The following is a 26924-nucleotide window of genomic DNA, read 5'->3' as shown; positions in this document are numbered from 1 at the left end:
GGCAACACGAGATGACTAGACTCAGTAAAGCAGCTATCAATAGGTGAGTGATAAATGCAGAACAATACTGGAGTTTACACGGAATGGCTCGGTAAGGCAGCTAAAGCTTGAGGAGTGCTAAACGCAGATCAATACTCGGCCACTAGATCAGGATCTGAAAGTGTTTTATGTAGTGTATGTAATAGCTCTTAGGTGAGCGTGTGATTTGTGATAGCTGTGTGATCAGAGCATTCAGCTGTGTATGTGCAATCAGTGTAATCAGCTGAGTATGTGTCATCAGTGAAATGGATAATGGGAAATGGAGTCCAGTGTGATGTGTGGTGTGAGTCAATGTGGTGAGTGAACGGAAGTTCATAGACCGGATTCGTGAGTGACAGTACTTCTAAAGCAAGCATTAACATTAGTAATTTGTTATGTTAATGTTAATTTTAAAATTTACTAATAGGACATTATTAAAATTAAAAGTTGTAAGGTTAACAAAGATGAATAAACACGGTAACAAATGTATTGCTAATCTTAGTTAATGCATTAACTAACGTTAACAAAAGGAAGTTTATTGTAAAGCATTACCTCAGTCTGAAACAAGGGGGCTTCGCAGATGATTTCATAATCAAGCGTCTCTGTCAGTTCATGCACATGGAGGAGCGCAGAAATGTGTGCAGCTGCAAATTATGCAGTTTGTTGTGGCGACCAGGATCTAGCACAACATTTATGTGTTTCTTTCCACAAAGGACGCATCTGTTTAGCGGATCAAACACTGTACTAATACGATGCTTCAAACACGCTTGGTTCAGAAGTTTCCGATCGATAAATCCATCACCCTCAGGTGGTCTGGTGGATTTCATTTGTAGACGGTCCGGATTTATTGCTAAGACTTTTACTTTTTAAAGAATTGATCTGATTTATGTTTGCTTCACTGGGCTATTTTCAAATTTAACTTCACAAACGCCCGCATTTTACTATTATATTACGTCGTAAACATAACATTGTGGGTGGGACTAACAGAAATGGACGAATCATCATTTTGACAAGTGTGAAGAGGGAAAACTAAGAAATGACCTGTAATTGACCATGAAAACAAGCTTTTAATATTTTTAAAGTCAGCATGAAACGGAAGTTGCGACTGTCTTTTCTTCTCTACTGTGACGTATATCCAAGTGAAACGGCATCTGAAATGAGAGGGCGGGACTTGATTTCGTCCTTCGAGAATTGATTGGATCGTTGGAAGTTGGGGTATAACTAACAAAATGGAGGCAGATCTGAAATGCCAGTTTGCAGTTAGTGGTGGGGGATTTCTCACCACTGGCTTCACCGCCAACACCCAAGCATGAATAAATGAGATAGTTATTAGGGATGACGACCACGATCAACAGCACAAAACATGCCAAAACAGAGCGTGCGAGAGAGAGAGTGAGAGAGAGAGAGACTGCCTAAATATGAGCTACAGATGAAAGTGGGCCCAACCCAGGCCCACCCAGAGCTATGCTACTACTCTACAGTTTCAATTTCTCCCAGAGACTTCTTAATCACACATTACCACAGAGTTAGACCCACCAGTATGGTTTATCCCCCTTTTCTTAATTCCAATTCTAATGTCAAAACCCAAATTCTTTAGAAGATATTGATTTGTCTCTTACCAGCAAGAGGTCCTACTGCCACCTGGGTTCATTTATTAACTTTTGAAAAGTTCTACTAAGCAATGTAAAAAAGTAGTAGGAGAAGTCAGTTTAATTTTTTGTGTGAACTGAACAAAAATACTCTAAACATGTCGCTATAGAAAAAGTTTTTTTTGTTTACCTTACTTAGATACTCAAGTATTTGTTCACAACATATGCAAATGTTCTCCCAACTTTTCAAATTGAGTCATCTGAACAAACAATTTTACATTGAACGAAATTGCACAAGTTCTCAGCATGCATTGCAGCTTGAAAACATTTTATGTTAATTATTATTAAAATATTATCGTTTTAAATTTTACTGACTTAATTTATGCTGCTGCTGCTGTTGTCACTGTCAGTTAGCTCTCATGTGGATCAGAGTTCATATTTTTACTGATTTAAAATTTGTTGATCCTCACCATGGTTGAGAATCGTGTGCTGAGGTACTGTATATGTGCATCTCATTGTATCTTGTTTAATGCATTTGTCTGTTAAGAGGCAAATACTACCCATATTATGTAGAAGGCTTTGAAAATAAACAAAAATCTAAAGGAAAAAGGATTGTTAAAAAAGATTAACATTGTTAAATGCTAAAAAAATCTTTGGTTGCTCTGACAGATCTTTTATCACTCAGTAGACTGACATTTATTCATTAGATGAACTAAAGTTTTCAAGTTGTCGGTTGCTAGTTGAGTTAACTTAACAAGTTGACTGCGATAGGTTGCCTTATTTTTTTGAGTTGGGTCAACTTTTTTTTTTTCCAGTGGTGTTCCCTCCGGGCCCTGGTCGTCAGTCCCTCGTCCCTCAATCTATTCAGGGTAGGGCTGTGACTTTCTAAAGTACAGGATGTACGGTCACCATCTGCACTCAGGTCCAGAAGACACATCCAAGGAATCCCACTTCTGACGCCAAATTGTCGTGGCAATTTTAAATAGCTCTCACCAGCATAAAAGACAAACTTGCTCTGAGTTGTCCTTTAAAGGTTTTATTCTTTGCAAAGAAGGTCAACAATCAAACAGACACACAGGTTTCTGCAGAGTGCGACAAAGAGGGAGGGTGCTCCTCCACCTTATATCTCTTCCCTACTCAAGGTTAAAAATCTCTTAGCAGCTGTACTTTTCCACACATGGTAAGAAAGTCAAAAACACTCTACTATATCATACTTCTAAAGCTCGGTCCCCCTATATTTAGGCCCCAAAACATTTCTCATACTTCATTTCTCTTACTTCACAACAGTTCTAAGTAAAGCATGCCACTACATAATGTTTCATAAGCATATAGAATCATACAGCCATTCAAAAGAAGTTTGTATATGGGGGTCAAAGTGTATTTTTTTTCTCAATGTGTCTGGCCTTTGCTCTTTAAAGAAGGTAGTTTCGGGGCTGTATTTTTAGCAGCTTCTCATCTCTTGAGGAAGCCACACCAAATTATGTCAGCTACATCGACAGACACAGAGGCTGCACTCGGAGCATGCAGCATGGACAGACGCCAGGCAACACTTCATACATGCAGTCATAATGTGTCAAGCTGTAAAAAAGCAACTACATATTTTCCAGTTTAAAAAACCTTTTCAAATACTAAGAAATTAAATTTTCATTAAGCTACATAAAAACTTTCCATTTTCATCATTGTGTGGCAAGTGTTGAGGCCTATACAACCTTCTGAAACTATATACCAGAAATCTTTGTAGCACTTTATTTTACAGTCCTGTTACTCATACTATCAGTGGTGCACACAGACCTCCGGAGGGGCAGGGGCATAATGGGGGGGGGGTTAAGGGTTTGGTCCCCCTCGGCTAGGGGTGGGCGATATGGCAAAAATATCACAATTTCTTTTAGAAATATCACGATTCACAATATTATCACAATTCTTTGTCATGTTGGATTCTCTATTTTGCAAGTTGTTTGAGCAGTACAGCCAAACTAATTTCCCTACTATAAAGACAAAGCCTTTCAAGGTAACAAAATATTAAAAAGTATGGCGGATATTTAGGCCAAAGTGGGTGAAGATAAAAATCGTTGTCATGATTTTATCTTTGTTATTAAAAAAATAGAGCAAAGATACACATTACAAATACACATAATATACAAATAAAATAAACAGTGTTTTATTTTCAGGTAGTCTACAATAGGTGTATTTAGCAGGAACATTCAAGAAATTGAATGAACAAATATAAAAATAAAACACTATTTAGACTGATTCCTATTAAAGCAACTGTATTCAAGTTTTTCAGTCAAGAGTAGTAAGTGATTTTTCTCTTTGTGTTTGGTGTTTTATTAACATTAAAGGAATAATTCACCCCAAAATTAAAATAGGCTAGTGTTTTATTTTTATACATTCATTTACTCACTCAAAAGTTGTTTTAAACCTGAATGAGTTTCTTCTGCTGAAAATAAATGCTATTTTGAAGAAGGTGGAAAACCAAACAGTTGCTGGTCTACAGTGACTTCCATAGTATTTTTTTTCCTACTGTTAAAGTCAATGTGGACCAGCAACTGTTTGGTTAGCCACATTCTTCAAAATATCCTCTTTTGTGTTCAGCACAAGAAAGAAATTAATACAGGTTTGGGACAACATGTGAGTGAGTAAATAATGACAGAATTACAATTTTAGGGTGAACTATCCCTTTAATTACAGTCGGCAGCATGTTTAGCACTGTCCCTTTAAGACCTGCACGCATCTAATATACAGACACGCATCCGATTCTCTCAGCTGTTTACTTTCATTTTAGACATAACCAACTGAGTCTATACATAAACATTGTGTGTTTTGACAGTATTAGCACAAAACATAACTTTTAGAGCAGGCGCTTTGGGTGTATGTGCTCAGAAAAGGCGCTCGTCAGAACAGCACACGAATGAATCGTTTAACCAGTAAGTCTTTGAAGCAGATGCAGATAATGTACTTTTGTGACGGCAAATAAGTGCAGTGTCCCGTGAGAGTAGCTCTACCGCGGAGTTAACACTGAATGTATGTGGCGTTGTACAGTAGCTACACTGTAAAAAATTGCTGTAAAATGTACAGTAACTTACTGGCAATTTTGGTTGCCAGTAAGACTTTAAATTTACAAGAGTACTGTAAATCAATAATTACAATTGTACTGTAAAAAATACAGCAAACTCTTGCATGCTGTAAAATTGTTGTGATGGTGTAAACATTTGGTAAACTTATTTCATTTGATTCTACTAAGAAGGAACATTTCTTAATATAAAACTGCAAACACTTAATTTGTAATAGTAAAGTTACTAAAAACATGACTTTAACTCAAATCGTTGCAGTTTATCATAAGGTATAGCACACTTGCATGTCAGCTAACAAATTTATGTTCTGAGAACGTTTTGGTTTTGGTTGTGGGAACGTTATTTGGAATGTTCCAAAAATGTGGAAATGTCCAGTTTGTTTAACGTTGCTAGAACGTTATTTGATGGTTAGCATAACGTTCCTACAACGTTCTTGCAACCTAAATTTGACTAAAAATATAACGTTCTATGAACGTTTATTTGGAACATTCGAAGAACGTTAAAATGTCCAGTTTGCTTAACGTTCCTACAACGTTATTTTTTTTTTGTTAGCATAACGTTCCTACAACATTCTTGCAACCTATATTTCACTAAAAATATAACGGTCTATGAACGTTTATTTGGAACATTCAAAGAATGTTAAAATGTCCAGTTTGCTTAATGTTCCTAGAACGTTATTTTATGGTTGGCATAACGTTCCTGCAACCTACATTTCATTTAAAAAATATAACGTTCTATGAACGCTTATTTGGAACATTCCAAGAACGTTAAAATGTCCAGTTTGCTTAACGTTGCTAGAACGTTATTTTATGGTTAGCATAACTTTCCTGCAATGTTCTTGCAACCTAATTTTCATTAAAAATATAATGTTCTATTAACGTTTATTTGGAACATTCCAAGAACGTCAAAATGTCCAGTTTGCCTAACGTTGCTGGAACATTATTTTATGGTTAGCATAATGTTCCTACAACTTTATTTCCACCTACATTTTCTTAAAAATACAACATCCTAAAAACATTTATTTGGAACATTACAAAGTTTAGTTTAATAAAATGTTATTTTAAGATTAGCAATATTGCAACATTCGCTTTCAACATCATTTTCATTAACACAACCTTCCAGATACGAGCAAGTATATAATTACATGTGCATTTCAACAGGTATCTGAATTATTAAAGATAATCACTTTCAAAAATTTCATTAACACATTGAACAAATTGGTGAAATTTGCATATCATGTAAAATAATGATAATAATAATAATATGTAGTTTAATATTTATGACAATGAACTATAACTTCACAGCTAAATATAAACTATCATATTAACATTTAATAATTGAGAACTTCTATATGAATTTGAGTGTGGGTGCTGAAAAACTGTGGTCCATGTCCATGTCCTGTCTCTCCACGCTCCATCTATAAAGTAAACAGATTGGCTGATGTTACAAAGTGATATTACAAAATGCCTATAAAATAATTAGTGTGGCTATGCCAAAAAAATTATTAGGATCTGTGCTGCAAGTTTTACAAATATTACATTACTCAAGAGTCAAAGGTAGTTTCATTTGACTTGGCATATATTACTTTCATTGACAAGCTACTTTCATAGCAGCATTAAGAAAAACGTCTTCTGAAGCATCATTAGATTAAGAAAAATATAAACATTCAAATAATACATTTTCATCGTGTCACTTCCAAAAAACTATTTTTAGGTCAACATAAATTGACCTAATTTATTCATCTTGATAGGTATACACATGCACACTACTGGAAATACGTCATCATAGGGTAGTTAAGTCAACTGCAATTTCCATTTTATACCAATTTGAAACAGGAAAAATCCCTTCAAATATAGTTAACATTTAGAAGTCATCAATAAAGTTATTAAATGGAAAAAGTTGCCTTGTTACATGTTATTAGCGGATAAACTGTTACATGAACTCAATTACGGAAGGAAACTCAGAGATAAAACAGGTAAGATTAATAGGTAAGTTCTAGTAGGTGTTTCCGGGTAGGGATGCTAGCATTGACCCATTAACTGACAGTAAGAATTTTCGCTATTAACACATCAGTTAAATTGTTAAGGAATAATTTGTAATGTTTTCCTTTAAAAAAAAAATGCTGCATGGATTAAAAAAACTGCATTGTCAAAATGGCATTGAGAGTGAAAAAACAAATTACACGCAAGTTGTTAGTTAATCCTTTAAATTTTACAGGTATTCAGAAACAAGATAAATAACAGAAGGTATAAGTAGCTTTTTTATTATGTGTTAAAGCCTAAACTATAAACTTTTTGAAGCTTGAAAATAAAGACTGTCTAGACTTCCAATGGAAAGACAAAAATTATGAAGGAAAAAAATAAAAACATTTGTTTGAAGATGAATGAAATTCATTCAAAATGAATTTGGAACAACATGAGGGTGAGTAAACCATGACAGAATTATTTTTTTAAACTATGCTGATCTCAGCTAAAATTTTAAAATGTTGCCAAGTAAATATAAAGTTGTCCTGACATGTGTCCTACCTTGTGTATCTTGAAACAATCTGCAGAGACTACTTTTCAGATAGTAGTAGATCTGCCAGGATCATAACTTGAATGGCTGATGCCATTATTGTCCCTGAAGACAAAACACAAAATTAGAGAAATTTAACTCACAATTAAGCAACATTTATGGACAGCTTATTTTTATGAATCATAACAAGACAATTTTTAACCACTACAAACTTAGCATTAGCAATTACCTGACATCTTTATAAGAAAACAAAGCAACTTTAGGATAAGGGAAAGTAGAAGTTTTTTTTCCCCCATCTATATTAGTTAAGTATATAAATGTATAACTATAATCAGAACTTAAGATTCACTGCTATTTTTCTGAAGCAACACAAAATACCAAAAGACTTTGACGGAATGATAGACAAACTGAAATTTAAGTTGTTATTCACTGCCAATTCAGTCTGAATCAAACTGGTGGCACCCTACATTACATCAAACATGACTGGTCTTTAGATGTCATTCTTGTGGGATGTTAGTTTGTTATTTTTCATCTGTATTGTGTAACGTTATTCACAATTTGATCAATCTTTAAGTTTAAATTTCAATCTAATATTCACAAAACAAAAGTATACTATTGCTTCAGAAGACTTAACATTTGTGCTGCTGGTCATTTCTGGTCATCATTACATCTGCATTAATAGCAATTCATCAAAATATAAAAACTGAAGAACGATGAATTTAAATAACTGTTTATAAGGTGACAAATTACATCTTGTACAACACTTAAGCCCATCAATTTGTTTAATGTGAATTCTACTTGCTTCATTTTAGGCCCATATTAGTATCAGCCATATTGTTGCAAATGACATCACACCACCCCTCAGCTGCCTTTGCTCTGAAAAGATTGATTTCAAAAGCATGACAACAATTTGTTAGTATAAATTTTAAGAAAGACAACGTGAGGAGCAAATAACTGTGTAAAATGATAACTAAGGTTAACAAAACATCAGCCCCTTGTTCACTGCGTTCGGCGGATTTAGTAAACTTGATCAGCATCACATGGATATTCTAGATGAAACTGACAAAGCGTATAATAATGATTAACTAAAAGTTTAAACGTATTGTAATACAGGGAATATGTCTTTGCTTTACCTTGCTTGAGAACTGTGGCTAGAGTGACGGTTAGAGATGACCACATCTTCCTGTCAACTGTCTCTCCAGTTTAAAAATACCATTCGCGGGACTCGTTTGTCTGTGTCCAGCTGTGAGAAACCACACACACACACACACACACACACACACACACACACACACACACACACACACACACACACACCCTTAATTTATCACTGACAAACTGTTGTGTATAACACTGCATATTTAACACTTTCCGTTGATAACTTTGATGTGGTTGTTTGTTAGCTCGTTCTTTGCTAGCTAACATTACAATGATAACTGAGATGGTTAATCTTCAGATAAAGTTGACAAAACACAAAATAACGTTCAAAAGTGCTTTAAATAGGAATAAAGAAGTGAATGCTTACCTGTTATTTTCCGTGACCGCGTCGCGAGCAGTCCGGCTGTAATCCTGTCCATGACTGTGAGCTGTGGGGGATGGGCGGATGTGACTGACTGAAAAATGCGCGCAGTTTTTGAAAAACACCCAGGCTGCGTCCGAAATCGCATACTACTTGTGTAGGTACTACATGTGAATTCGAACGTACTACTCGACCGTTAAAATAGTACATTCTATATAGTATGAATGAGGGTAGTATGAATGGAATTCGCACGTACTACATCCGCCATGTTGATGTTGTCACGTGTCATGCGTCTTCACAACAGCGCGAAAATTTAAAGAGCCAACTTCACTGCGCAAACATCGTTAATGATTTAAATTCTTAACGCTTAACAAACCGTCTATTTAAGAAAGCAGCGTTAACAAGCTGATGTACTACATTGAGGTTAACTTAACTCCATCTGATCGGTAATGATTAGAGATCTTTTTACACCTAATTCACACAATCGTTTCATCTGTTTGTTAAACCCTCAACAAGTCAGCCGTTTACTTGGATGATGTTAAACAAGTACAAGTTAACCACAATGAACATCAACAATGCTTTTCCCTGAGGTACTTTACACTTGAAGACATTCTGCCATTTTTTCGAATATGACGCCGCCTCTCCCGCGGCCTTATGGGATAGTAAAGTGTCCATCGTATGCCTACTACAGAATTCGGAAGGAAGTAGTAGGTCATCCGGGTACTTCTCGCCTACTATTTTTCGAATACTATAAATTCGGACATACTACTCGCCTCGCATACTGTTTTTCGCATACTATATAGTAGGGAAGTATGCGATTTCGGACGCACCCCTAGATAATATTTTATGTCTTCTTCGTTGGAGTTTTACGGCAGTTGGCATCCATAGTGTTGCATTACTGAATATTTTGTCTCGAGTAAAATTAATTTCTTTAAAAGGATTGATCTACGCTTAATATGAAACATATTTATGTATTTATTATATTATCTTTAGTAAAGAAGGCTATTTAATTAATATTGAAAGAGATAAAGCAAACGTGACTTCTCGAAAAACAATGTTAGAAATCATGAATTAAGATAATTTTTCTTTAAAATATTTTGTGGTCAGCCATTTAGACATAATAACCATACGGTAGATTAAATGAATTTATACTTATTTAGATTGAGTTCCCCTTAACCTAATTAGATTTTGAGTTCACATCACATATATATTGAGTTGAAATAACTTTTTTTGTTAAATTAACTAATTTAATTTAGCAAATCCCACTGATTTACAGTGTATGACATTTCACTATAGGCCCTATGACTTCAATAAGTTATAAAAGATATATAATTAATAATGATAAAGTATATAATTATAAAAGATTCAGTGACTCATTCAGGTGATTTGCCACATCCTAATCGAGGTTGTAGTTTCATAATTAAATACATTTTATTTTTCTATCATATTCTGTTCTATTCTATTCATGTTTTATATAGTCTATAAGTTTTTTTTTTTCTAAAGATGTTTCTCCCAACATTATGGTAATGTTCATAAAGTAGCCTGCAATCATAAGGACATGAATACTGTTCTCAGAATGTTTTGATAACAACATAATAACATTTAGCAATTAATTATTAATTTAGAAATTATTTTACATTACAATAACGTTCTAAGAATGTTGTTCTAAAAATGTTTTCTCTCAACATTATGAGAACGTTCATTAAGTACAAATAACGTCCTAAAGACGTTCCAAGAACATTGTTCTAAGAACGTTTTCTATCAGCATTATAAGAACATTCATCAAGTAAAAATGACGTCCTAAACACGTTCCAAGAACATTGATTTAAGAATGTTTTCTCTCAACATTATAAGAACATTCATTAAGTACAAATAACTTCCTAAAGACGTTCCAAGAACATTGTTCTAAGAACGTTTTCAATCAGCGTTATAAGAACATTCATTAAGTACAAATAACTTCCTAAAGACGTTCCAAGAACATTGTTCTAAGAACGTTTTCTATCAGCATTATAAGAACATTCATCAAGTAAAAATGACGTCCTAAACACGTTCCAAGAACATTGATTTAAGAATGTTTTCTCTCAACATTATAAGAACATTCATTAAGTACAAATAACGTCCTAAAGACGTTCCAAGAACGTTGATTTAAGAACGTTATCTATCAGCGTCATAAGAACATTCAAGTACAAATAACGTCCTAAAGACGTTCCAAGAACATTGTTCTAAGAACGTTTTCTATCAGAGTCATAAGAACATTCATCAAGTACGAATGACGTCCTAAAGACATTCCAAGAACGTTTTCTATCAACGTTACAAGAACGTTAACAACGTTATGAGAATGTTCCAAAAACATTATTTTAATAATATTTTGTACTAACATTAACACAACTTTTAAAGAACGTTAGTGAATGTCCTGTTAGCTGGGAAAGCACTTAACAAAGAGATCATCACTGTATCAGCAACTCTACAGTTACTGTCTTTAAATAAAGCAGCAGAACATCAGTGTTTGTGGCTCATCATTGACTGAAGCACAGGCTCTACTCTCCACCACAATGGTGACCCACAAAACTAAATTAAACTAACAGATCTCTCTTGTGCAAAATAATACAGTTCAGTTAAATATTTACTCTCCTTATAGATAACACCTGCTGTTAACAAGCAGAATCACTGAATGAAAGAGAAACAAGAACTACAACTGACTTCAGCCACAGCCTTAGATGAACTCAACTGAAATACAAGACATCATTAAATCTCTCAAGATCTGATTAAACAACTCCACAAACAGCATTACCAGCTTCACACATTACAATTTGACTTTATTGCTGTCATATGTCTATAAAAATTATTTGAGAATTAACAGAAGTTTAGTTGTTTTATTGAAAACGTTTAGTTTGACCTCACCATTGTGGCGATCAGGGTTTGCTTTAGTTGGGCTCTTGACCATCAAATTTTAATCTTAGCTTTGTTCTGGCTGCTGTAATTGTGTTTGTAAACCACATTTGTTATAGCAAGAAAACCCAGAAAAAATTGTGATTGCATGCTTTTGATTGATTATTGATGATGATATAATTATTATCTAGTGGCCTGATTCACTGATCTCATTCAGAGGCTGATCTTTAAAGACATGGTGTGGATATCTTTTTTGTTGTTGTTGTTGTGTTGTTTACAATCGCTATATGACCCTGAATGAGACGACAAACTGCTACTGAAAAGTTTTAAAAATGTCTTATGCACAAAACTTTTAGTACTATGGCAGCAATTAGACACACACAGACATCAAGAATCAGCGTTTGAATCTCAACAATGGTGACAATCAACAAAATAAATAAACAGATCAACTCTGAACATCACAAAACATGCTACTAAAACTCAACACAAAAAAAAATAAAATAAAAGCACATAGTAAGAATTAAAGACAATAAGTGGACAATTCAGTGGCATAATTTATTCATGCCGCAATGCATGCTGGGATTCATGGGTGAGTTTTGTACTGTGCTGGTACCCAGCATGAATTGCAGCATTAAGCTTTTGATTGTCACCGCAAGGGCACTTTACCGTCGGACCTCAAAGGGGCAGGAGCTCGAGGCTCAGTTGTCTTGACAAATTCGCTAAATGAGGCATTATGCAATTAGTAAACAAACAAATTCACATTTAAAAAACAAATTAGTGTTAGTACAATTTTGACAATAGTTGAGAGACCTGAAAAAATCTGAATGCATCACGTTGGATTTGTAACTTTTCTCAATAATTTATTTTTTTTAGTCCACATCACCTAAGATGAGTTTCGTTTTCCCCATAATTATGTGTAACGGTAGTGAATTAATAAGTTATAAACTTGCTCAGGAGACTATAAAAGTAATAGAATTTGTTTAGGTTTTCCAGAATTTGCGATAAACGAGGCGATAATGCTTCAACAGAAAAAAATGCAAACAAGTCCTTTTGACTTCTGAAACGTCTCCTGAGAACTTACCATTCAATAAAACAATAAACCTGCTTTCTGCTGTTGATGTCTTTCTGCTTTTGATTGATGGTCTTTCACATTGTTGTTGATGCCCTGTAACTTGAACTAGGTAGGCGGGTTTAGGATTTGGTTAAGTAGATAAATTAATCTGCTTGACTTGTTTCTCTGAAAGCCTATTCATGCTCAGGTGTTAACAAGAAGCCTGTTGACTGAGTGATTACTGGTATAGGCAATCCATTTTTCCTTCCAAGAAAACTGCGTTTTAGATTACAATGAATGGTACTAATAACAGATTATTATTTCATCAACAGGAAAAATAAATGTTAAATGCACTGCTTTAAAATATCCCACAATAATAAAGAAATAAAATATTGTGTAGTAAGCATGAAAAAAAATTGACAAACTGCTTAAAGAAAATTATTTTCTTTAACTCAACAGCTATGTACTAAAAAACGGAAGGGAAAATTTTTCCCTTGTGTTTTTGAAAAGTTCTGTGTACTGGCGACAACATTGTCAAATGCATGCTAGGCCAGTCGTAAACATTACAGCCTATGCTGAACACGTAATGCGCATGTGCATGATACATTTATTTTCATAAATTTGTATTTTTGTGGTTTACACTGCGGCAATGATGGTACTGTTTTCAAAAATATGCATTTAAAAAAGAGTTTTCAAAAGTTTGCATTTTCAGGCCCCCCAAAAAACTGTTGTCATTTAAAAGAATGGCCAAAATGCATAAAAAGTTTTTCGTTTTTAGTTGTAAAGAGTGTACTGTAAACATACCCTAAGATTTACTTGCTATCTATTAAATGGCTTGGCTGTAAGGTAAGAAAACAAGTAAAAAAAAAAAAAACCCTTCCAAAAACAATAACAGTATAATAAACAAGTATATACTAGGATAAATCTCCAACATCACACAAAACAAACAACTACTAATAATAAATCCCTGGATTTACAGCCTGCTTCAGTGTTGTAAACATTAAGTCTTCTAAAAATAAAAATACAGATCCCATGAAACTGTCGCGAGTAAGTTAAAGTAACGCAAGATATTAGGCAAATAAACATAAATTACATTAAATCTAGTCAAATAGTTCACCCAAAAATGAAAATTCTGTTATTTACTCACTCTCATGTTGTTCCAAACCTGTATAAGTATCTTTCTTCTGCTGAACACAGAAGAAACAGATAAGGTTTGGAATGACATGAGGGTGAGTAAACAATGACAGAATTTTCATTTTTGGGTGGACTATTCCTTTAATTATGATAATTACATTTCAATAGTCAATTTTATGAATAAGCTGACTGGCACAGCTATGGCAATGCTGGAGTTAGAATATGTATGTGCATAAAACAGCAAAGCAAACAAAGGGAATAAAGCCACATCTACACCACCAATGAGTAAATGTAAATGGTACAGAATTTTATTAGTATTTGACTTTTGAAGGTGGTATTAGGTGTTACTAATACGAGTAGTTCTGGAAAATGCAGAAGAGCTCTGTCAAATTTTATCGCAAACAACTTCATCAGCATTTCACAACGAGCATAAGTTATAAAAAAATTATTTATATCCTGAGACACATAAAAGTTTACATGAACATATCTCTGTAAAAAATTCATTTCACAAAGTCCAGTGTGCTTGTCTTGCGATTGAGATTTGTGATTTGCGGATGTACTAACTGAGGCTTTTGCGAAACATTCTTTTGATTCAAAAGAACTAAAACAATCAAGATTCAACTCAAGTCAAATGATTCAGATATGGCTAATGAAACATTATTTTTTGGGTGATTTGCAGTCCTGAATATAACAGTCTGGAGAAATGTCAGAGTAAAAGTATTAATTTTCTCCTCAAAACAAGGAAAGTAAAACATTATATAAACATAGATATTCAATCAAAGCAGACATATCCTAAAACTCACAAGTAGCCTAATTATTTGTACTTTGTTAGAATACGGTACCTAGAATACCTCTTCAGGTGTAAAAAACAGCTTTTTTCAGCAGTCATTTTGCATATGGAATCCTGCTTCTTTCTTATATATTACACAATCTCAGTGTTGTCAATTAAGTGGTACCCTTTTAAAAGATACTAATATCCACCTTTTAGGGGTAAATAAGGTACGAAAGTATACCTTTTGGAAAGGTACTGTCCCAGTGATAACTTTTGTATCTTTTTTTCTGAGAGTGTACTTAATTCCCCTGATAAAATTGGATTTTAAAGAACGAAATATAGATGTTTCTATATTTCTTTATCTTCTACTGAGAAGAACTCTCGGGTTGTTAAAAATAAACATAAAGATCACGAAGACTATAACTACCATTGATGAGAAAGGAATCAACCACCCTTTTCTGTTAAAGTGCAATAGATCACATACTTTTCAAAAAGCAATAATTTTGCAAAAATACACCATGTTTTAGAACTTCCACCATGTTTGGAAAAGGATTCTTGTAGAGCTTATTATTTTAAAATAAACTTAATCATATTGATTCCAGCAAGCTATTATGTTTCCCTTCCACATTGCAAATGTGGGTTTTGTATCTCATTCCACATCACAAAAATCATGTGCGGCAGAAATCTGTGGACTAAAATGATTTCTCTGTAAAAGCAAGGGTGAAATTTGTCGACGTTCTCAGAGGGGACATGCAGACCAGCGGTCCTTACGCCAAAGTGGGATGTAGGTTTGAGGCCAGCCTTTTCCAAACACATTCCCATGTAAACATCATCAATGGGCAGCAGATCTATAGAGTGAGACATGTTGTAGATCGTTTTGGCCGTGAAGCCAGACAGAAGAAAGCCTCCTCCACCACAGTACGGAGGATAATTTTCAGACTTCTGTACTTGCACCGGAACAAAGTATTTGCTTGAACTTTGTCTGATGGGGCCTACATTCTGGATGAGGTGCCCAGTGAAGAGATGTTTACTTCCATCATTGCCCTTCTGACCTTGAAGATACTCGACCATGTTAAACGTATTGGCAAAGACATCATCGTCTCCATTAAAAAGAAATCTGACATGCGGGCACCATCTTTCCATCCACTCTAAGAAAAGAATCTGCTTCAGTGTGAGGTTGAAGAAAGAATCATCAAAGTCCCACTGTATAATGTCCTGGTTCTCACTGTTCTCCAGCTTCAATAGCTTATTCAACCTGCGCTTCTCAAAGCCAGTTTTACTCGTTCCGGTTATGAAGACTCTGCGGATCCACACACCTTTGTGCAGTCTATCCTTAGCCCATGTTTTCCGCAGAACTTCTCGTCGATCGTAATTCTCTGGAGAACTCTTGATGGCCAGCAGAAGGAAGACATCTGCAGAGTTTTGGGGTCCGCCACACTTATTAGGCACATCAAGAAGCATGGGAAAACTCCTACAGTGTCGGTAAAGCAGGAAGTCTTTGATATGATTTGGCAGAATAGAAAATCCAGTCACATTATAAGCAGACATATTCCGACGACAATGTGAAGACGAAGGCTGGAAAGTTTCGAAGTGAGGCAAATCATTTTGTTGATGGAGCATCTCATGAACGTCTTTGCTCTTTAGTGTCACATCATTTTCAAAGTCGTTTTTGTTCATGATAATGACCAGGCAAACAACACCTGTCAGAAGTAACGCTATCGTCTGCAAATTTCTCCTTCTCATCTTTGCACCTGTTTAAGAAACAGAGACACAATTCATATTAATGTTACTCAAATACAAGAGTGTTTGAACTTTGTCAAGAACTTTAGGACATGAATGTGTATCACAGTACAACACATTTGGGAATAATTACAAAATGATTTTAATTGACACATTTAAAAATAAAAGTGTATGTATGTGTGTGTGTTAGGACATTCAGTCCAGCATGTGGGTGCAGTTGCTGAAAGATCTCGTTTAACGAAAATCACACACACACACTTTTGTTTTAAATTTAGTTAAAAAAAAAAAATATATATATATATATATATACAGTGAGGAAAATAAGTATTTGAACACCCTGCTATTTTGCAAGTTCTCCCACTTAGAAATCATGGAGGGGTCTGAAATTGTCATCGTAGGTGCATGTCCACTGTGAGAGACATAATCTAAAAAAAAAAAATCCAGAAATCACAATGTATGATTTTTTAACTATTTATTTGTATGATACAGCTGCAAATAAGTATTTGAACACCTGAGAAAATCAATGTTAATATTTGGTACAGTAGCCTTTGTTTGCAATTACAGAGGTCAAACGTTTCCTGTAGTTTTTCACCAGGTTTGCACACACTGCAGGAGGGATTTTGGCCCACTCCTCCACACAGATCTTCTCTAGATCAGTCAGGTTTCTGGCTTGTCGCTGAGAAACACGGAGTTTGAGCTCCCTCCAAAGATTCTCTATTGGGTTTAGGTCTGGAGACTGGCTAGGCCACGCCAGAACCTTGATATGCTTCTTACAGAGCCACTCCTTGGTTATCCTGGCTGTGTGCTTCGGGTCATTGTCATGTTGGAAGACCCAGCCTCGACCCATCTTCAATGCTCTAACTGAGGGAAGGAGGTTGTTCCCCAAAATCTCGCAATACATGGCCCCGGTCATCCTCTCCTTAATACAGTGCAGTCGCCCTGTCCCATGTGCAGAAAAACAAAGCATGATGCTACCACCCCCATGCTTCACAGTAGGGATGGTGTTCTTGGGATGGTACTCATCATTCTTCTTCCTCCAAACACGTTTAGTGGAATTATGACCAAAAAGTTCTATTTTGGTCTCATCTGACCACATGACTTTCTCCCATGACTCCTCTGGATCATCCAAATGGTCATTGGCAAACTTAAGTCGGGCCTGGACATGTGCTGGTTTAAGCAGGGGAACCTTCCGTGCCATGCATGATTTCAAACCATGACGTCTTAGTGTATTACCAACAGTAACCTTGGAAACGGTGGTCCCAGCTCTTTTCAGGTCATTGACCAGCTCCTCCTGTGTAGTTCTGGGCTGATTTCTCACCTTTCTTAGGATCATTGAGACCCCACGAGATGAGATCTTGCATGGAGCCCCAGTCCGAGGGAGATTGACAGTCATGTTTAGCTTCTTCCATTTTCTAATGATTGCTCCAACAGTGGACCTTTTTCACCAAACTGCTTGGCAATTTCCCGTAGCCCTTTCCAGCCTTGTGGAGGTGTACAATTTTGTCTCTAGTGTCTTTGGACAGCTCTTTGGTCTTGGCCATGTTAGTAGTTGGATTCTTACTGATTGTATGGGGTGGACAGGTGTCTTTATGCAGCTAACGACCTCAAACAGGTGCATCTAATTTAGGATAATAAATGGAGTGGAGGTGGACATTTTAAAGGCAGACTAACAGGTCTTTGAGGGTCAGAATTCTAGCTGATAGACAGGTGTTCAAATACTTATTTGCAGCTGTATCATACAAATAAATAGTTAAAAAATCATACATTGTGATTTCTGGATTTTTTTTTTTAGATTATGTCTCTCACAGTGGACATGCACCTACGATGACAATTTCAGACCCCTCCATGATTTCTAAGTGGGAGAACTTGCAAAATAGCAGGGTGTTCAAATACTTATTTTCCTCACTGTATATATATAGAATTATTATTGTGTTACTCAGAAAACAGGATACAGGTTTAACTCATTTGAAATACTTCTACTTAATGTTAAACTGTCAGATATGCAAAAGAAATCTCTCCTATCTCTTGCTCTGGCTACTGTGTATAGACCGCCAGGGCCATATACAGAATTCCTAAAAGAATTTGCAGATTTCCTCTCAGATCTATTGGTTAATGTTGATAAAGCGCTAATTGTTGGAGATTTTAACATTCACGTTGATAATACAAATGATGCGTTAGGACTTACGTTTACTGACCTAATAAACTCTTTTGGAGTCAAGCAAAACGTCACCGGGCCCACTCATCGTTTCAATCATACGCTAGATTTAATTATATCGCATGGAATTGATCTTACTGATATAGATATCGTACCTCAAAGTGATGATGTTACTGATCATTTCCTTGTATCGTGTATGCTGCATATTACCGATATTAACTATATGGCTCCGCGTTATCGTCTGGGCAGAACTATTGTTCCAGCCACCAAAGACAGATTCACAAATAACCTGCCTGATTTATCTCAACTGCTCTGTGTACCCATAAATACACGTGAACTAGACGAAATGACTAGCAACATGGGCACTATCTTCTCTAATACATTAGAAGCTGTTGCCCCCCTCAATATGAAAAAGGTTAGAGAAAAACGTACTGCACCATGGTACAACAGTTATACCCATTCTCTCAAGAAAGAAACTTGAGTGCAAATGGAGAAAAACTAACTTGGAAGTTTTTAGAATTGCGTGGAAAAACAGTATGTCCAGCTATAGAAAGGCTCTAAAAGCTGCCAGGGCAGAGCATATCCACAAACTCATAGATAATAACCAAAACAATCCAAGGTTTTTATTTAGCACAGTGGCTAGATTAACAAATAAACACACGCCACCCAATCTAAATATTCCCTCACAGTTTAATAGTAATGACTTTATGAATTTCTTCACTGATAAAATAGATAACATTAGAAATACAATAACAAATGTAGGTTCTGCATCGTCTAGTACTTCAGTTTCTTTCACAGCTCCCAAAGAAAAACTTCAGTGCTTTACAACTATAGGACAGGAAGAACTAAATAAATTTATCACTGCATCAAAACCAACAACATGTTTATTAGATCCTGTACCCACTAAACTACTGAAAGAGTTGTTACCTGTAGCAGAAGAACCGCTTCTCAATATTATTAACTCATCATTATCTTTAGGTCACGTCCCAAAACCATTCAAGCTGGCGGTTATTAAGCCTCTTATTAAGAAACCACAACTAGATTCTAGTGAACTGGCAAATTACAGACCCATTTCAAATCTGCCGTTTATGTCTAAAATTTTAGAAAAAGTTGTGTCTGCTCAATTGTGCTGCTTCTTGCAAAAAAATGATCTCTATGAAGAATTTCAGTCAGGTTTCAGGCCGCACCATAGCACAGAAACTGCACTTGTTAAAATTACAAATGACTTGATTCTTGCGTCAGACCAAGGCTGCACCTCATTGCTAGTTTTACTTGATCTTAGTGCTGCGTTCGACACTATAGATCATGACATACTCATAGATCGATTACAAAACTATACGGGTATTCAAGGGCAGGCTTTAAGATGGTTTAGATCCTACCTATCTGATCGCTACCACTTTGTTTTTTTAAACGGGGAGCCATCTCAACTATCACCAGTAAAGTATGGAGTACCACAAGGATCTGTCCTAGGTCCTCTGCTATTTTCAATATACATGTTGCCCTTGGTGATATTATTAGAAAATACGGGATTAGTTTTCATTGTTATGCTGATGATACTCAACTATATATCTCAACAAGACCAGATGAAACTTCTGAACTATCTAAGCTAATAGATTGTGTTAAAAATGTAAAAGATTGGATGACCAATAATTTCCGCCTATTAAATTCAGATAAGACCGAGATATTACTTATTGGACCAAAAAACAGTACTCAGAATCTCTTGGATTACAATTTGCAACTAGACGGATGTACTGTTACTTCCTCTGCAGTCAAAAATCTGGGTGTTATATTAGACAGCAACTTGTCCTTTGAAAATCATATTTCCCATGTTACAAAAACAGCATTCTTCCATCTTAGAAACATTGCCAAGCTTCGAAACATGCTACCTGTTTCAGATGCTGAAAAGCTAGTTCATGCATTCATGACCTCTAGACTGGACTATTGTAATGCACTGTTAGGTGGTTGTCCGGCATCTTCAATAAACAAGCTACAGATAGTCCAAAATGCAGCAGCTAGAGTCCTTACCAGGTCAAGAAAATATGATCATATTACCCCAATTTTGCAGTCTCTGCACTGGCTACCTATTAAGTTCCGGATCAATTACAAAATACTATTACTTGCCTATAAGGCACTAAATGGTTTATCTCCTGCGTACCTAACTAGTCTTCTACCACGCTACAATCCAACCCGCTCCCTAAGGTCGCAAAATTCTGGACTTTTGGTAGTACCTAGGATAGCAAAGTCCACTACAGGATGTAGAGCTTTTTCACATTTGGCACCCAAACTCTGGAATAGCCTTCCTGATAACGTTCGGGGTTCAGACACACTCTCTCTGTTTAAATCTAGATTAAAGACACATCTCTTTAGCCAAGCATTCACATAATAATCTTGTACTGCATTTATATCTAATCAAATGTACATTATAATTCTTTAGATTGGGTTGAACAAATCATTTTTGCTTGAATAGAACAGCAGCTACGCTAATCACGTCTCTATCTGTTTCTCTGATTCTGCCAAGGGATGTAGGAATTACTGAAGCGTCAGTCTTGATCCAACCCTTAAAAAGATCCGGAATGACCAAACACCTGAGAAGAGATGATGGCAACCCCTCAGAGGACCACGAAGGATGCCAACCCTCAGACAACATACACAATTACCAAGTTAAGTCTGTCATAACTTAAATATATTGGGTTTCTTCTTCACATATGTATGTGTATATATGTGTGCATGTGTGCATATGTGTATGCATGTATGTATATATGTATATATATGTGTATGTGTATAGTAGAAACTTAATTTCCTGTAAAGCTGCTTTGCAACGATTGTATCGTAAAAAGCGCTATACAAATAAACTTGAATTGAATTGAATTGAATTATTCCCAAATTTGTTGTACTGTGATACACATTCATGTCCTAAAGTTCTTGGCAACAAAATCAGGAAGGAGCATAGGGGTTGAATATCTGAACTCAACAATAGTAGCCTACCAAAAGTACAAAAGAAAACAGTACACAACAAGGATAAAGTTGCAGGGTCATGAGAGCATGGGGAACCTCAGTGTTTTCAACAAAGTTTACAGAGCCAATGCCATACATGACGGAATGAAATGCATAGGCCTAGCCTACTAAAATAAATGTTCACAATGCAATTGTAATCGTCACTTGAATGTTACATTAAATATTTAAATAAAAAATAATGCCAAACGAGACAGATAGCTAGTCAGTAGGAACCATGCAGATATAGATTTCTACTTGGGAAAGCGTAACACCATTAGTATGCCTATTAGCTATGGTGTTGTTGATATATAAATGTTTCCACTGTACACATGCCAACACGGAAGGCTGTCTGGCTGTGGGTAAAAATAAAATAAACACTTTTTAAAAAGAAAGATATGGTATTAACCATTCTGATTAAGTTTTGGTTATCAATATGAAAATCAGAATAGCATATTCCGAGCTGTGTAGTTAATTTAGGCTGTCTATTTAACTGTGTGGAAAAGTCATCATAATTCTCTCTTTCTAAAATTAAACTATAGCCTACAGAATACATTAACATTGGTTTAATTTTAAGTTAGGCTATTTGAATTAAGCTGTTGACTGCTATTGCCTAACTGAACATTTTTTGCATTTCATTGTTTGAACTGAATTTCAGTTTTAAAGTAACCAAAGCTGCCGCATTTCAGTGTCGAAGTTTAGTGTTAGGCTAATTAGTAAAAAAATAAAAATAAATTGTTAGTGAACAGTAGGCTATCCTCAGGACAGGAGTGATCTCCGTTAATTAGTCTCTCTCAAAACGTTGTTTTCTCTGTTAATATAATGACAACCGTAGTAGCCTATTAGTGATCTTTTTTTTTTTTTTTTTTTTTTACAGACCTGTTTCGTTTAGTTTATATTTAAGACACAATACATGCGAGAATCATACCGTAACATTAAGAATCTTCATATTTAGCTATAAAAACAGTCTATACATAACTTTAGCATAGGCTACATTGTCCTTGCACTGAATTTGCCACAGGTTGATTTTCTGAAAGCAACGATAGAAACCAACATAATTTAAACACATTTAAAATGTAATTACTGAAAATGAGTTATTTTTCACCTAGCCTACTTGAAACCGAGACTTGTTTGGTTACAAGAAACAGATTAAAATATTATTCATCTTACCTGACCATTAATTAGCTTCTTTGGAAAAGGTCAGCGCAAGTGTTAGAGCTTTTTTTCACGTTGAAATGCGCTTACACAACAATCCACACCCTGTACGTTATTCACGGCTCAAACTCTCTCCTCCTAATGAGGAAATCCACATGAGTGGCACAGCTGTCCCTAGAGAAAACACTCAACATTGTGTAGAGGCTGGGTCTTAAAGTCGTGGTGCTTTCCTAGACAACACGACGACCAGTGCAGACAAGGTAGCCAGCTCACCGATTGATAATTTGTAGAAACTTTAAAATGTAACCAAATTGATGTAGACTATTCTGAGTTTCACAGTAAGACACACTTTTCTTAAGATAAACAAATAAATAAATTAGATGTGTGTGTGTGTGTGTGTGTGTGTGTGTGTGTGTGTGTGTGTGTGAGAACTGGTAGCCTATATATGGTTTATGAGGACACAAATCTGTATAATAACATGGGTACTACAACGTGAAGGTGGTTTATGAGGACACTGCCTATGTCCCCATAAACCAAAAGGCTTAAAAAAACATACAAAATGGTGTTTTTTTTTAAGTCTAAAAATGTTTCCACAAAGTTTCCTGTAAGGGGTGGGATTGGTGTAGGCAATAGCACATACAGTTTGTACAGTATAAAAACCATTACGCCTATGTAAACCACATATAGGCTACCAGACTGTGTGTGTGTTTAACAAAATATTTTATATTTAGTAAAAAAATAATAATAAAAAAAATATAAAAGTATAATACATTATGAATGATATATGTTCCAAGAAATACAAGCAAAAAGTATATTTCATTAAAGAAAGTTAAGTAAATTGCTCATGATCATTTGCAGGATAAAAATCCTCAAACACTGCAGCATAGTTCCTAAAACTTTGTTTGACAGATTGGCAGATTAGCCTATTATGAAATAGGTACACACATTTGCTAAAGGATAGTAAAACAAACTGCAATAATGTGGAACTCGGTTAAATCTGTAAAGTTCACTTTAAGAAATGAGGATGTAAACAGGATGTGCAAAGACTTTAGCAATGGAACCCCTCCCCCAAAAGTAAGAAGGAAACTGAAGTGAACTGAAAGTTGGAAGAGATTTTTCAGTACACTTAATGAACTGCTTTTGTGTGCCAAAAGCTAATCACATAATAAATTGCTATATGCCGACGCAACTGCATTTCGCCCCTCAAAAATTCGCAGAACTATTATGAGTAAATGTGACTGCACCTTAGAAAGGGAAGATACAGAGAATTTGTCGGCTCTAAATTTCCTTCTATGGAATCAGAAAATAACAGAAAATAATCTGTTGAAAAAAACCTAAGGCCCATTCACACCAAGAACGCTATCTATATCATTGTATACCAACATGCAATTAACCTTCTGTTTATTGTAAGCACGCTGCAGCGCTGCCGAATTAATTTCATTCAACGCATTTCAACGTGAAAAAAAGATCTAACACTTGCGCTGACCTTTTCCAAAGAAGCTAATTAATGGTCAGGTAAGATGAATAATATTTTAATCTGTTTCTTGTAACCAAACAAGTCTCGGTTTCAAGTAGGCTAGGTGAAAAATAACTCATTTTCAGTAATTACATTTTAAATGTGTTTAAATTATGTTGGTTTCTATCGTTGCTTTCAGAAAATCAACCTGTGGCAAATTCAGTGCAAGGACAATGTAGCCTATGCTAAAGTTATGTATAGACTGTTTTTATAGCTAAATATGAAGATTCTTAATGTTACGGTATGATTCTCGCATGTATTGTGTCTTAAATATAAACTAAACGAAACAGGTCTGTAAAAAAAAAAAAAAAAAAGATCACTAATAGGCTACTACGGTTGTCATTATATTAACAGAGAAAACAACGTTTTGAGAGAGACTAATTAACGGAGATCACTCCTGTCCTGAGGATAGCCTACTGTTCACTAACAATTTATTTTTATTTTTTTACTAATTAGCCTAACACTAAACTTCGACACTGAAATGCGGCAGCTTTGGTTACTTTAAAACTGAAATTCAGTTCAAACAATGAAATGCAAAAAATGTTCAGTTAGGCAATAGCAGTCAACAGCTTAATTCAAATAGCCTAACTTAAAATTAAACCAATGTTAATGTATTCTGTAGGCTATAGTTTAATTTTAGAAAGAGAGAATTATGATGACTTTTCCACACAGATAAATAGACAGCCTAAATTAACTACACAGCTCGGAATATGCTATTCTGATTTTCATATTGATAACCAAAACTTAATCAGAATGGTTAATACCATATCTTTCTTTTTAAAAGTGTTTATTTTATTTTTACCCACAGCCAGACAGCCTTCCGTGTTGGCATGTGTACAGTGGAAACATTTATATATCAACAACACCATAGCTAATAGGCATACTAATGGTGTTACGCTTTCCCAAGTAGAAATCTATATCTGCATGGTTCCTACTGACTAGCTATCTGTCTCGTTTGGCATTATTTTTTATTTAAATATTTAATGTAACATTCAAGTGACGATTACAATTGCATTGTGAACATTTATTTTAGTAGGCTAGGCCTATGCATTTCATTCCGTCATGTATGGCATTAGCTCTGTAAACTTTGTTGAAAACACTGAGGTTCCCCATGCTCTCATGACCCTGCAACTTTATCCTTGTTGTGTACTGTTTTCTTTTGTACTTTTGGTAGGCTACTATTGTTGAGTTCAGATATTCAACCCCTATGCTCCTTCCTGATTTTGTTGCCAAGAACTTTAGGATGTGTGCGATGTGTGTCCAGAATGAGTTTTATGCATTTCTGACCCAGCAAACTCTATTTCATGGGGTGTGTGGGGGGGTGAATTCGGCAGCGCTGCCGAATTGATACCCCCCCCCATGATATAGAGTTTGCTGGGTCAGAGACACATAAAACTCATTCTGGACACACATCTCATCCTGTAGAATACCTGCAAAAAAGCACAAGTGTTTAGATTCAATAATAAGCATTTAATATAGGGGGGTGTGATTTTGACAGCAATTGGTATTCTATTGATAAAATAGAATAAATCTATATTCTATTCTTCTTATAAAATTATAAGCAGAAGGTCTTAAGGTCACAGCTTTTCTGTGTGCTGAAATTGTTCTGCTCTCTAACAAACACATTTCATGATAAAGAATTTTGCAATATAGACTTATAGCAAATGAGCAGATGACATTGAATGACATTTTTCTGCATTCCTTTAGTAAGTTCTGATTTAGGAGTAGGCTACCCTTACGAAACGAAACCATTGTTTTACTACAAATAAAAAAATTAAAAAAAAATAGTACTGTAGGGTAAAAACACACAAACGATAAAAGCACAGCTAGTCCCAGTTGTAAATCATACAAGTTTAGTAAAATACATGATCAAAGAAAAATACATTATCAAATTGCAATGTATTACTTACGCCGTCTAATGTCTGTCTGTTTTCGCAACTGGCGGCATCGTATGACGTCATGCGCGTGCACGCGAGGGGAGTCAGATCCTGGCAGGGAGTCGGAATTCGGCACAACACCTGATTCGTGACAGGTTAGGGCAGGAATAGTTGTAAGGAACAGAGGTAAGTCTCCTGTGTATATACACACACACCTCTTATCTTGTTAACCGGGGCAGGGGCAGGGGCAGGGGCTCATATGTAAAATAGGGGCAATGTAAAAAATAAATAAATATATATATATATATATATATATATATATATATATATGTTGGAAACCTGTGATACTTTTTACAGGATTCTTTGATGAATAAAAAGTTTAAAAAGAACAGCATTTATTTAAAATATAACTTTTGTAACAAATATACACTACCGTTCAAAAGCTTGAGGTCAGTATTTATTTATTTTTTTAAAGAAATTAGTTTTTATTCAACAAGGATTTGTTAAATTGATAGAAACCGTGATAGTAATGTAAGTCTAAAATTGTTAGAAAATTGTTGAATAAATGTTGTTCTTTTACCTTTTTGTTTATCAATGAACCCCAAAAAAGTACCTAAAAAAAAATTAATTAAAAAAATAAATAAATAAACAGCACAACTATTTCCAACATTGATAGTAAAACAGCATATTAGAATGATTACTGAAGGATCATGCACTGAAGACTGGTAATGATGCTGAAAATTCAGCTTTGATCACAGGAATACATGATATTTTAAAAAATATTAAAATAGAAAAAAACATTCTTTTAAATTGTAATAATATTTCACAATATTACAGTTTTTTCTGTATTTATGATCAGATAAATGCAGACTTGATGAGCATAAGACATAATGATGCATAATTATCAAAAATGGTAATATAATAAAGTCCTTT

At 35.1% G+C, this 26924-nt stretch overlaps 1 protein-coding gene and 1 long non-coding RNA gene across 4 annotated transcripts; both read right to left on the bottom strand.

Moving 5' to 3' along the window:
* Positions 1 to 2667: 2667 nt before the first annotated feature.
* Positions 2668 to 8980, bottom strand: LOC131545852 (uncharacterized). Its single transcript, XR_009272507.1, has 4 exons — positions 8718 to 8980; positions 8326 to 8435; positions 7204 to 7297; positions 2668 to 6095 (listed from the first exon to the last, which is right to left on the bottom strand). It is a non-coding gene; the product is annotated as an uncharacterized LOC131545852 (long non-coding RNA).
* Positions 8981 to 14071: 5091 nt separating this feature from the next.
* On the bottom strand, positions 14072 to 26077 carry b3gnt3.4 (UDP-GlcNAc:betaGal beta-1,3-N-acetylglucosaminyltransferase 3, tandem duplicate 4). 3 transcript variants are annotated; one of them, XM_058784130.1, is made up of 2 exons: positions 26025 to 26077; positions 14072 to 16308 (listed from the first exon to the last, which is right to left on the bottom strand). In XM_058784130.1, the coding sequence occupies exon 2, from the start codon at positions 16298 to 16300 to the stop codon at positions 15167 to 15169; it is 1134 nt and encodes a 377-aa protein (XP_058640113.1). In that variant the 5' UTR covers positions 16301 to 16308; positions 26025 to 26077; the 3' UTR covers positions 14072 to 15166. The 3 variants fall into 3 exon arrangements, with proteins under 3 accessions (XP_058640113.1, XP_058640112.1, XP_058640111.1); XM_058784129.1 differs by lacking the exon at positions 26025 to 26077 and adding an exon at positions 22619 to 22824; XM_058784128.1 differs by lacking the exon at positions 26025 to 26077 and adding an exon at positions 22614 to 22822.
* Positions 26078 to 26924: the final 847 nt, after the last annotated feature.

This window comes from Onychostoma macrolepis, chromosome 08 (assembly GCF_012432095.1).
Source record: "Onychostoma macrolepis isolate SWU-2019 chromosome 08, ASM1243209v1, whole genome shotgun sequence".
Lineage (NCBI taxonomy): Eukaryota > Metazoa > Chordata > Actinopteri > Cypriniformes > Cyprinidae > Onychostoma > Onychostoma macrolepis.
This window is presented reverse-complemented; position numbering and strand designations above follow the sequence as displayed.

What these genes read in the sequence shown, in the direction of transcription:
- b3gnt3.4 (XM_058784130.1), bottom strand. Translation starts at nt 16,300, where the DNA reads ATGAGAAGGAGAAATTTGCAGACGATAGCGTTACTTCTGACAGGTGTT.